This window comes from Balaenoptera borealis (genome assembly GCF_965194805.1).
Source record: "Balaenoptera borealis genome assembly, chromosome: 14".
Taxonomy (NCBI): domain Eukaryota; kingdom Metazoa; phylum Chordata; class Mammalia; order Artiodactyla; family Balaenopteridae; genus Balaenoptera; species Balaenoptera borealis.
Genome location: NC_138875.1, coordinates 16,070,334 through 16,083,563, shown reverse-complemented (window position 1 = coordinate 16,083,563; position 13,230 = coordinate 16,070,334). Strand labels below are relative to the sequence as shown.

At 47.0% G+C, this 13,230-nt stretch overlaps 1 protein-coding gene across 1 annotated transcript in view; it reads right to left on the bottom strand.

Annotated features, from left to right (window-relative positions):
- ALPK2 (alpha kinase 2) overlaps positions 1 to 13,230 on the bottom strand; it is an 87,211-nt gene that overhangs the window by 36,779 nt on the left and 37,202 nt on the right. Inside the window, 4 exon segments of the mRNA XM_082354959.1 lie at positions 119 to 154; positions 255 to 382; positions 4,925 to 5,072; positions 7,949 to 11,324. Coding sequence (XP_082211085.1) covers positions 119 to 154; positions 255 to 382; positions 4,925 to 5,072; positions 7,949 to 11,324 — 3,688 coding nt within the window.

The following is a 13,230-nucleotide window of genomic DNA, read 5'->3' as shown; positions in this document are numbered from 1 at the left end:
CCTGAGCTCTCTCCTACTTGGTTCAAAGAGTCAATGGGAATGTTGCTTCTACCATTGCCTATATTTCATGCTTTAGGATGCACCCATTTCCTCTGACGTCCAGCTCAGGTTAGCTTACCTTTAACATCTGGGTGACTTGAAAGTTGTTTGAGAACTGGAAGATGACAGAGAAGAGAATGCCTTCAGTACAAATCAGCATTCTAAACTGGTAGGGGCTAGTGGTTTTCACTGGAAATGGCAACGCTGAGGTTTACCTTCTGTGGTGAGGTTAAATTCCGTAGTCACTTTCCCGTAACTGTTCTTGATGCAGCAAGAATAGAGGCCCTGGTCCTTCTGACTGGCTTGAAGGATGGCCAAGGACACAGTGGAGCTGTCTCCTGCTCTGCAGTGGGGGACATGAACGTGGGCATGCGTCATCATTCTGAAGTTGCACTTTTCTAACAGGAGAAAGAAACTAACGCTTCCCTGCCCTCGTGAGTTCAGCCAACGGGCTGGCTGAAGGACAAGATTGTGATCAGCTGTGAAAGTTGACTTATTTGTAGGAGACGATCAGCATGATTTTGCTTCACATCCTCACTTCCATATGCAATATGAATGCACGGAAACACCTGGGAGGTTTGACTGCCATTAGTAGAGCAAAGAATGGAAAATGTGAATTCTGGGGGCTTTCGTTAACATTTCTGCTTAGAAGTCCTTAGTTGTGTTACTAATCCAGGTGTCCTGGACTCAAAGGAAACCTGAAAGTTCCAAACCCAGACACAGTAAGAGACAATAGAAAGGGGGTCTTTGTTGTATATAAGGACTCATGGGCTGAAGACTTTAATAGTGTGCTCCCCTAGCAAAGACCATCCGTCCATCTGCCCACCCAATCTTAAGTTCCAAGACTGTGCTCTAAATAGAAAAACGTGGTGGTGACGACGATGATGGTCATGGCTGATGTGTATTGAGCACTTGGTATGTGTCAGGCACTGTCCTCATCACTTTAAGGTCTCTTCCATGCCATCCTTGGAGCAATCTAACAAATACTATTACCGTCCCCAGTTCACAGAAGAGGAAACTGAGGCACACTGAGATTAAGCAAGTGGCCTAAGGTCACACAGCTGATAAGAGTAGACTCAGGACTTAAACCAAGATAGCCTGACTCTGGAACCCTCCTCTTGACTGTGATAAGCCGCCTCCAAGTGATCTGTGATCCCTGCCCTCAAATCAGGGATAATTGGGATTAGAGTTAAAGCCACGATCTTTGTTCCAAAGTCTCAAACAGAAAATTTACTTTGCAGCCAAAAAAATACTCAAATATTATTCTCGTTTTGTTCTCTATGGTGAATTTTGTTAGACATTCACCAAGGTCATGTGTGTGCAGTGTATGTTTTGGTTCATTTCACAATTCAACAGCAAAATCCGTTCATCTCAGTTTCCATAGTCAACAGAAGTGTTCGTTATCGTTTAGCTTTTCAGTAGACTTCAAGCCTCCGATTTACACATGCCTCTTCTGGAATGTACCCATGGCTTAAAACAAAGTCCACTAAATCATAATACTTCCTCCAAGCACATCCTGAATGTACGGCTGAAAGTGGACATGATCAAGCCCAGTTATAAGGGGAAGATTTCCTGGAAAGGCTGCCAAATACCAAGAGTCCCCCGGGGGGGGAGGGGCGGGGGGCGTGCAGTATCCTCCTCTAGTGGCCTGTTGATCAGCACAGCGTTTGTGTCCCTGAAAGGGGCAGTCGAGATCGGCCAGAAAGGCTGGCGGCTGAACTAGAACGGTCCCGTGACAAGTTCCTTCCAGCCAAGAAATCCTGATGCTTGGCACAGAATCTTGGAGGCCTTTTTCTGTCTTGGCCCACAGAAGCCTTCTTCTAGGAGGGGTAGCTGAGGAGTCACAAGGACCTGGATTCAAATCCTGAGCTGAGCCCTGGTCTCTCACCCTCAGTTTCCTTGTCTGGGAAAGAGGAAAGAGCAAGATCCCCTCCTGGGTGTGCAAGAGGAGCAACTGACACCTGGCACGTGAAGCCTGACTGAAGGGTCTAGTCTGGGGAGTGGCCACGAGCCATCAGCGGGGGTCAGCTGCTGTGTGCCCAGTACCGGGGGATTTGGTGATGGGGAAAAAGGCACAGTCTTCACCCGTGAGGGTCTTCCAGTCTGGGAGGAGATAGTCGAACAGAAAATACCCATATAAACTGTGAGAAGTGAAAAGAAGTGGTCTTGCACCTTTTTGGATCAATAGGGGAAAAGCTCAGTTTCACATCCTGTTACCCTGTAAGGGACACAGGTTTTCGCCTTTAAGGGAAGGAATGGCCAAATGCACAAAGGGCCAAACAGGAGTGGAGCTTAGCTGGGGAGACAAGTGCAAGCAAAAGAAGCTCCAAGTGTGATCAGAGTTAACACAGCCAAGAACTAAATCGGCTGGAGGGAAAGGGCATCTAAACTGGGGGCTTCTCAGAAGACCCCAGAATCCGTCAGCAGCCCCAGGGAGCAGGGGTGAGGATTGCCAGCACCCACTGCCCACCTTCCAGCCTGGGTGGAGACGTCCTTCCAACGGCCAACCAAGGAGAACCTGCCTCTAACGGCAGCCAGCTCTTCCCTCCCTGCTTGTCCGGCAGGAATGATGGGATCTGTGCTCAGCTATCAGCCCATCCACTCCATGGGGACAATGGCCCTTTCTAAAGCCCAGGCCACTCCCAAGCACCTCTCTCCCCAGAGTGGAGAATGGGTTCCTGGTTACCAAGGAGGTGCTGACGGCCAAGGTAGAACTGAAGGGTGCCAGCTTGAGATCTTCATGGAACCAAGACATAAACCACCACTGCACAAGATACCGCTTTCTTCTTGGTTTCCTCAGAGAACATTCACCTTGTCCTAGCCACAAGAAGGTGTCCTGACACCTAATTTCCAAAATTTAGCCTATTAAGGACAAGTATCCTAAACTTGGGGACAAAGGCAAAAGGATGATTGAGTGTCCTTTGTATGTCACTGTTTAATGGGCTCACCCAAGGAGAATTTAGTTATAGGAGATGCTCCTCTGTCAGACTTTGCTATTTACTCTTTAAACATCTTTGCAAGATGTTACAGAAAAACCCGAACGAACTTTTTGGTCAACCCAATAGAACCCACCCAGTTATAACTTCTGGACAGAAACCTACAAAAGATAACTCCCAAGGTTTATTACCTGTTGAACATTAACAAGTTTCGTATCCATTTGCAAACATTCCAGCATTCTTTTGCCTGATTAACTGTATAAATTCATTCCTCAGATGTTCCTTTAAACAGCTTTCCCATCTTACTCATTATTTAATGAGTTACAGAAGGAAGATCTTTGTTACATGTTCCTATTACATTTGTTTGACAGATCAACTTTTTGATAACTATATCTTGACAAGGCAGTGAGAGATTTCTTGGAGGGACATGTAAAGGAAACATGCAACTGGAATTAGGGGTGAAAATTTGATAACGTTTGAAAATCCACCTGAAATATAAATGACTTAATATCAAAGGAGTTATGACTCCCAAATCTCCAGTGGTAGCACAGAGAGGGCACATGGGTGCGCCTAAGCCAGTGTTACCAAGAAGAATGAAGCCAACCTCACCAAGAACTTAAAGGCCTTGGCCATGTGTCATTAGTAGATGGCATGCCTATTTAGGTCACACACTTTCTAGAGGGAGGCTAGGTTTTCTAAAGACACCTCAGATGGAAAAGGGACCTGAAAGATTCAAGTGCCAATTTTCAGCTTAGATCAAGAGCAAAAAACGCTGGTTCATTTTCTTGGCTGACAGCTGCGGAAAGTACTTTAAATGAATAATTAGCACTTTTTTTTTTTTTTTTAAATAAAGCTCTAGGGAACCACCTTGATTTTTTAAAAAAATCAAGCCATTTATTCTTCATTGTAACTCTTAAGCCTTACATAAGACAAGCAGGGTAATGATGGCCTTTCAGGCAAAGCAGCTTTATTACAATCATAGTCTAGTTGGATTTTTCTGGAGTGATGTTACAAAAATGAAACTATAGCTCAAGTCTTCCATAGTTGCCTTTGGAACAATTTCCAGATGTGTTCCAAGCAGACATTTGATTTAATTTTACAGAAAACTGATTTCTCTCACTTTTCCAGCCTATTTGTGATAAGATTAGTGGGTTAAGAACACCTCCCGTGACTCAGGGAGCTGAACTAGGACCTCCTTTGGCAGAAAGGAGCTTCTGAGAATTGTTTGAGTTAGGCTGGTTTCCATCGAACCAGGGGATCTGTTTCTAGAATGAGTCACGCCTCCTCAGGTGCAAAAGACGAGAAGCTTGATTCACCAGTTCACTCGAGCAAGCATTTGTTGTTGGAAAGGCTCTTGAGGAAGGTTCATTCCACACGGGGTATTCTTGGCAACGACGCCCACTCTCAACTCTCCCCTCCTCCTCTTCCTCTCCTCTAACCTATGGCCCCAGATACAAACTGGTTTTCCCATCTCAGAGATGGCAGCTCACCACCCTGGGTAGATGCCACTTTTCTGTAACCTCATGGATTGTTTTTTCCTTTTGATTTACCTTCTTAGCTTTTTGTCAGGTTAGTGGGAATTTATGAGAACAGCAAAATGCACGGGCATATAAAAGAGAGCTCTTTAATCTTGGGACCACAGAACCTCAGACTAGAAGATGATTGGACAGGTTCCCCTGATTTTAAAAACTGTAATGAAAGGTTTGTGCCTTCCTAAGGCCACCAACCGTGACGGTAGCCAAGGCAAGGCGAGAACACTTCACCACCCTCCCTGTCCAGGTGTCTGTCCTTTTGTTACTTACTCTTCTTGGATACTTTGGATGTGGAGTTTCTGCTTCAATCGTCCCTTTACTTCCTATAATTTACTATTTTCCTTTAGAACCGTGTTGTGAAATAAACAACCAACTGTGAAAAGTAACCGGACGGGGGGTGGGGGGTGGATATCGCACCTTCTCTGCACTTGGGCTATCGACTTTGAATCTTTCATCCACCAGATAGTAGAATCTTCATGAATCTCTGCAAACTGGCAGCTTAATTTTACATTTCCAGAGTGTTCAGGGAACATCTCAGCCTGGATCTTTTTCAGTAATACTGGAGCTGGAAACAAGAAACTTGTAGGTCAGTGGTCTTATAAGAATTGCAAAGAGCTTTAGGGTGGGCAAGAGACTTTCCCATTTTATCACATTTAATTCTCACTACAATCCCAAGAGACAGGGATAATAATTATTACCCTCCATTTCGTGGATGAGGAAATCTGGTGTCTGAGGGGAGATGGCACTTTCCTAAACAGATAGAAAATGAACAAGTCAGTAATAGAAAACTCCCACTTTTCATTACTTAAAATTCCTGAGTGAGGTCTGCAATGCACGAAGTGAAACAGAACTTGAAACTTTAAAAAAAAAAATGATGGGAGGGATGGGGGTTGTAGATACCGAGTCTATAGGATCTGGGCCAAATAAAGATGCTTTTAGATGACTACCAGATGATCCAGGTCAAAATTAAAGCTGGGGGTTAGGAAGTAGAATAAAATCTGGACTAGCCAAGTAATGTGGCTAAGCCCCCAGGTGTAAAAGGCAACAACAATAAGTCATTTGCTGAAGAATATTCATCCATCTTTCCCCTTGATCGCAGTTATCTTTGCAGAAAGATATCGGACATCACTGCAATCCATTAGGATATCAATTTCATTGGCGAAAGAGAACTGTCTACTTGAATGAAATAGGAGCAATACACAATTCCCAGGGGTTAGGCTGAGCTCTTTTTAAATCAGGGACGAGAGGGTGGCACACCAGGGAAATGTGTGATTACTCAGGGCAGCCACTGGGCGGCAGCCTAGACAAGAGGAGGATGGCTAACACAGCCAGGTGGTCAGAATAATTTGGCAGATACAGGTTACTGGAAACGTGGTGTCGGTCTATTTCACACTGAGTTTCATAATTACACAGCTTTGGTAACAAAATGTTATAGAATCCACAGCCAAGCCAAGAGTCATCAATACCGATGCTTTGTTTGCTCTGCTGCCTCAGATTCCACTACTGTGAAATCGTTAATGTGTTAAATGTGCCTCCCATCTCTTGGCAACAGACTTGGCTTGGATAACAGTGCGTATTTAAAAGCTTATTTTCTTCCCAGGAAATAATAATGGGGCGCTTGGGTAACAAATTCTTGCATTAGAGAGTAGCTCAGGGTACTAACAATATTATGGGAGAAAGATTAAATATACCAAGTCCTTACTGACGGCAAAACTCATTTCACTTCATCTGGCCCTGCCTAGCTACCGGTGCTGGGTGCTCTGGCCCACGGTGTCAAGCTCCTGCTCCAGAGTCTTGCCCAAGCCCACTGCCCCACCTGGGACATATTTCCTCAAGGGCCCTTCCTGGGTGATTTGCTGATACCTAAGCATTCCTAAGGCTGCCAACCCTGTCCACAACCCGTTGTAAGTTCTGAAGACAAAATTGGGGGAGGGGAATTCAGGGAAAGGCATAAAATGGGCAGAACTAAATGAGGGTCTAGGATAGGAAGCTGGCTTGGTCAGGGGGCCTCAGGGCTTTGGGAAAGGACACCTGTCTGTGTGGGATGGAGGGGAAAAAAAAAACAAACAAACAGAGGGAGGTAAAATGAGGCTCGAGTGGGAAGCTAGGTTTATCTGCTGTGTATATTCTGGCCAAGTGTTGAGGGTAAAGGATAGAGAAGTCCCCTGTGACTATAAAGCTTTGGTTGTATTAAGCTTTGAGAATGTGGAAAAAAAGTTTACTCAAGTTTGTTCTATTTCTTTCAGAGTTCTCCAAGTCATCCCTAACATCCCAACACACACACACACACACTCCTAACTCCTACCCATCCCACCCCCAGAAGGCTGTGCTCCCTGTGGCTGCAGCCCTTCATGCCTGGGGAGGCTGAGCGGCTCCGGAGATCAAATCCTCCAACAGCACCTGGATGGTCCTTTCTCTCCCACGGAAACAGACAAGAATTCCAAATAAGATTTTTTTCCTCTGGGCTGAAACCACTTGAGATCTCTTGAAAACATGGTTTCATTCTCTCTAAATATGCTTTAAAACTCGGAAAGCCGTTTTGTGTTCGATCTTTTCAGCAGCAGGGGCTGTGGGCCCGCTTGCTGAGGTCTGGGACCACAGTAAGCACTCAGGAAAGAGGAAAAGTCTCGCCCCCGGGGTTAGGGAGGGCCACAGCGTTCTGCTCCGGCTCGGGCAGGCACGTTACCTGGCTGCAATCTCTTCCGACTTCTGCCAGGTTTCATGCGAAGGGAAAGAGCTCAGGAAGAAGAGGCTGAAATCTGGGTGATGGGAGGGAGTTTGGCATTGACTCGGTTCCCCAAGCGAAGCAGAATTGACTGCAGTTACCGGGGCTCTGAGCCTCAAGTGGTCTGAAACCTGGAACAGAGACCCGTGGGGACTTCTGGCTCAAAGGGGAGGGCAAGTTGGAAAGAAACTTTATACTCAAATTTGGAAGAAAACCCAACATCCAATCAGCCACTTCTAATGAAAAAATAAAATGATTAAAAGGAGACTGCTGGACTGTACCTAAATGTCTTTCTGTAAATCCTGTTTAGCATGTGGTCTATTTAATTACACTAATTAGCTACACTGATTAATGCTTGTTTCTTTTAAAAATTTTTTTGAAGGATAATTAAACAGAAAGGCGTAGTAATCACGCTCCCTCAGTTAAGCATACCTACAAGGCAGCCCAAGAACTCACTAGAAATGCACTTTCTCCGGAATCAGGAACTCTGGGGTTGCGCCCAGCAACCTGTCTTAACAAGCCCTCTAGGGGACCCTGAGGCTGCTCAAGTCTGAGACCCAAGGGCCTACGTGCCAGGCCACTGGTCACAGCCATAGCATCCGACGCCTCCCCAGTGGACACGCACCTTAACTGCAAGGGCTCAGGAGGACACACGAACTTGACATCAGGTCAACAAACCCAAACTTTAATAATGATAGGAAGCAACACAGCCTCACCTCTCCCTTCGCTTTTGCAAGGTGGCCTTTTGGAGTCTTTTTTCTCATCTGTGCGTGATACCGATGTTTCGAGTTTAGGACTCTTTTTAAGAAAGACTGAGTTCTTTCTGGCGTTTTCTTTCTCTTCCAATCTCAGCCTCAGGGTGGCCACCCTGGACAGAATTTTCTTCTTTACTCCCTCAGCTAAGTGTCCACTCCCTGGGGTTTCTTGCTTCCGCTTGACCTCCTCTGACCCAGTCACTGCTGGAGGGGCCCTGGGGAGGCAGCCAGCTTGGGCCACCGCAGGGCCGACCTTCTCCTGCCTGGACATTTTCCCATGGCCAAGGGTGGAGCCCTGCTGGCAGGGGTCCTGCAGCATCTTAGGAACTTTCTCTGATGCACATTCTCTGGACATGAGTGTTGCTGCCGGGGGGCCAGGTGTGCTCATGGGTTTGGTTTCCCCAACTGGGGGCTCCTCTATTTTATGTTCGATTTTGTGGCTTCTTGAAAAGCCTGTGATGCTTCCTTCAAGAGGTGAAGTAAATGGCCCCCAAGTGAGACCACTAGAAGTGGGCACATGTTTCCCACACTCACTCTCAATAGCTCCCCTTTCCTTTGAGTCAGAAAACGCACATTGATGGTTTCTGGGCTCCACTAAATCATTCTCAGGGAGGTCATGACTTTGACTTGTGGAGCTGTGAGTATCAACTCCAGAGGCGGGAGTCATTCTTGCAAGACCGCTAGAAAGAGGTAAAGTGGGGGAAACTAATTCTGCTTTGTTATTTTTACTTTGTTCAGACTCTGCTAAGTGCCCCTCACTGCCTTCTTGCATTTGGCTTCTGCCGCGTCCCCTTGGAATTGTTTCCCCACCTTTGACAGGACCCGGGACAGGCAAAATGGCAGACTGTACGTCCTCCTTTGCTTCGTCGTGTTGACTTTGTCTTGCCTCCTCTCTCCCACTGTGCCCTTGGTCTCGGCTGATGCTGTTTTCACTTGGAATGGCTTCCCCACTTTGCTGGGGGCACGGAACTTGCAGGGTGGATGGTTGGACTTCTACTCTCTGGCCCAAGTTTCCATCATTCAATTTACTCTCCACTCTGATGGCCCCCAGTGTAGATTCAGAAGGCTCTGGTGTTTCCAACCTGGCCCACTCCACACTTGTTTCATCAGTGGGATCTACAGAGGACTCTAAGATTTTAGGGCAGGTCAGGAACTGTTTAAAGAAGGCAGGGCGATCCATCCGGAGTTGGCTTTCCTCTTGGTTTTGACTTACACTGTTAACATTTTCCTTCCTTCCAGTTCTGGAAGCCTCTGATAGCAAGTCTGTGACACATAATTCTTTTTCATCTACAGGGTCCACAGAGGACTCCAGGAGTCTGGGTTGGCTCAAACACTGGGAGGAAAGACAACTCCAATTTGCATGGCCAGCTAGGTCTTCACCTTTATGGATTTCTCTGTTATTAGCAATTGCTGAGCCGCCAGACTCAGCCTGAGGACTACAGGCTGATGGTCTCTCAGAGGGGTCCAGTTCAGGCACGGCAACATCAGCCTTTAGAACGTCAGATACAGCCCAGACCCTACCAGGGATGAGACTAGGTTCTGACTCCCTGCACTTAGAATCTGTCAGTTGTCTTGGTGGCCCGGTTTCTGAAATGGACGCCTCTAGAGTTATAATCTTCAGCTCTTTACCTGCTTCCCAATATCCTGGACCACTCTCTTTAGACTCCCCCAGAAGGGTATTAGAGAGAGAGGGAACATTACTCAGAGACTGACTATCATCTTCCATTATAGATTCAGCCACCATGGGCACACGAGTCCCCAAGCCCGAGCTCTGTTCTCTTCCCTCCCTGGAGTTGGCCAATGAGTGGTCCAAGAGTCCCAAGTTTATTTCCCCTTGTACAGCAGACGTCGTGGGCAAGGTTTCTTGGAAATTTTCGTCAAGAGCACCCTGCTGGACCCTCTGTGTTGCTTCACTTCCTTTTTCTTGGAAATTCTCTCCAAGGCTCCTAGTGTCTGCTCTGTCCACGGTCTGGCTCTTCTTTCCAGACTGGTTATCAATCTGAAGAGGGGAATTGCTACAGAAATCCTCTCCCTCTGGAAGCTGAGGAACGTGGACGTGGATTCCTGGTCCACTGGGAGCCACGCACGCCAGCTCTTTTGAAGATTCAGTTGTAGAACCATTTAAAATATGACCCGACTGTGCATTGGAAGGAAGTTGAGAAATACTGTCATCTGGTGCCTGAGGTGAGCTCTCGTCAGGGCCACCTACACGGCTGTTCCCAGCAACTGAAACAGGTGGGTAGTTGGGTAGGTGGCCTTTGGTGGCAATGGTAACAGTGGATATGTGCCCACTCTCCCCAGTCACCTCAAAACACTCAAGATTAGCAATTAATGTTGTTGGCTTCTCCTGAGGAAACCTCGCTGTTGAACTATGACTGGCTGGTGTGTCTGCAGTGACCGGGGCACTGGAGCTAGAGCTCTCGTCACCACCTTCTTTAGACCATTCCAAAGAGTCATTCTCAGAAGACAGAAGCTGTCTTTCCTCGAGCCCACCTGAGTGACTGGGGCTCAGCCTCTCCTGACTAGCCTTTACCATGGAGGCCAACGTGGAGGTGGAACCCTCCACCTTGGAGAGATTTTCCCCAGCGGCGCCTTTACTGGCTTTCTGTGAAATGTTCCAGGTGAGAGTATTGATAAAAAGAGGGAACACGGCAGAGGTTCTCTCATTGCTGCTTCCGTGTGTAGACTGTGGAGGCTCAGAACCTTGTGTTTGAGAAAGAACAGCCAGTGCCTTGTCATCAGAAGAACACAAATCAGATACTTTGCTTTGACCTGCCAGCTCGAAGTCCACAGAGCAAATTTCTTGCGGCAAATATTTACCAGCTGGGGCTCCAGCAGGAGAGCTCACAATATCACATGCTTCTCGGTCACCTGCTTCAGGACGGCCTAGCACACACGCTGTTACTCTGTCTCTTGGCCCAGCACACGCAGTTTCCAAGGTGGGGACGGTATGTACAAGTTCAGGGGAAGCAAGAGAGAGAGCCCGGGGCTCCCCGGGGTCAGCGCTGTTCTCCTGGGGGAGACGCGCCGACAGCTCACAGGGGGGCATATTTTCACTATTGGCTTCTGGGATGCTCAGCTCACACCCTAGGTCTCCCCAGGGACATCCAGGTGTGCTGTCTTCTCCATCTTGGTTTTCTTCGTGCCATGGGCCTTGGGTACACCTTTCTACCTCCAGGTGTTGGGCCAATGATGCATTTTTCGTGTCGATCCCTCCTAAATTGGAGAAGGAATCTAATGTGGTCATAGTAAGTGCGGACTCCTCCCCAGTAGGCTCTGAGAAAGCTGGCATTCGGCTGAGAGAGATTTGCTCCCTGACTGTTTCCTGAATTTGCACCTAGAAGATGAAAAGTGATATTAGCAGAATTGTTCCCGGGAGATCCCACAATAGGGCATAACTGCAATCTCAAGAGTGTTAATCCTTGATGACTATAATCTCAGACAATAAGAGAAGGAATGATTGAGATCTAAACATTAATCCCCAAACTCTAGCTATTATAGAGACATCCTGAAGAAAAGTTTAAGCAACTGTATGTTCCAGGGGGTCCTTGGTCAAATTCCCCATTAAAAGCAAAAGGCCTACTGACAATCATGTAATGATTTTTTTCCCATCTCGCAGGAAAAAAAGATGGAATTACATGTTAAATTACATGTTAATTTTTTGATCAAGTCACAAGAGCTTGTGAATCTTTTCAGAAGGAAATTTCACATAATCATAACAAAATATGCAGTGCTTGTAAAGTAGCAATGAGCAATCTTTGTCCCCCGAGTAGGCCAGTAGCTTGCTGGTTAATTACTAAAGAGGCATGTCTTTTTTTTTTTTTTTTTTTTTTTTTTTATTTTTGGCTGTGTTGGGTCTCTGTTTCTGTGCGAGGGCTTTCTCTAGTTGCGGCGAGCGGGGGCCACTCTTCAGCGCGGTGCGTGGGCCTCTCACTGTCGCGGCCCCTCTTGTTGCGGAGCACAGGCTCCAGACGCTCAGGCTCAGTAGTCGTGGCTCACGGGCCTAGTTGCTCCGCGGCATGTGGGATCTTCCCAGACCAGGGCTCGAACCCGCGTCCCCTGCATTGGCAGGCAGACTCTCAACCACTGCGCCACCAGGGAAGCCCCGAGGCATGTCTTTTGAACCCACCTCTAATGAAGTAATGGAGTTATGATCGGCCTTCAGCACTGCCAATCATTTCTGCCCCAGGAAGGTTATAAAATCTTGAAGTGCCTCACCCACTTTAAGACAGATGCCCTGTGGCAGGCAAACCATATCCACAAGAAGTAGGGGGTTCAGGACTTCTTGGGTTTTGGGGAAGAGATATACAGACAGGGAAAGAGAAAGTGAGGAAGGGGGGGAGGACAGACTAAATCTCACTCTTCGAGGAGTGAACCCATCATGGTACTATCTGACTGTCCTGCGACATTGGATATTGTTCAAAGAAGTAAACTCAGTCTAAATTCTTGCCTCTTGAAACTTTTAGCTCATTGATTATTTCAAAACATATCAGAATTATGCCCAGCCAAGGAGAAGGGAATCGCTGATTTGGGGCAAGCACCTCCTTCTTTGCCCCCAGGACTCCTGCTTTGAAGCAGCCCTGTTCAACTGTGCGGGAATCGATGACTGGGCTTAAAGAGGGGAGGAGAGTCTCTCCCCCAGTGCACGACAACATAGAGCTGAAATACACGTAGCTCCAGGGTCCGGACGCTTATTCCCATCAATCACATGTGAGAATCAGTCAATCCCTTTACACACCGCCAGTGGGAAACAGGACAACAGCGTACCACTCCTGTTTTCCACACTCCCCAAGGCTGCCTGCAGCCAGTGATTCACCTCTCCTTTTCTCCTGAAAGGTAACCCTGATGTTCATTTAACTCATTTGGTTGGCATAAAAGTGCTGAATAAGAAATTTAGTTTCCTGTGCTATAAATTCCGTGAGTGCTAGGACCATTCATCAATTCAAATATTTATTGAATACCTCCAACGTGCTTAGAAAGTATCCCAGGTGATAGGATACAATACAGGCAAAATGCCCATCTGCAGAGAGCTCCCATTCTAGGCTGTTTAAGGCCTGGTACAGTGGTTGGCACCTAGCAGGGGCTCCATAAACACCTGTTGAAAGAATCAGTAAATGAATGAACACCACGCATGAGTCAGATCTACCCAACTTCACCCATTAAACCTCCAAATTTGAAAGGGTTTGAGCTTTCATCCGCTTCTGTCTTTGGGACAACTCTCTCTTAAGAGACTTCTAGCCACA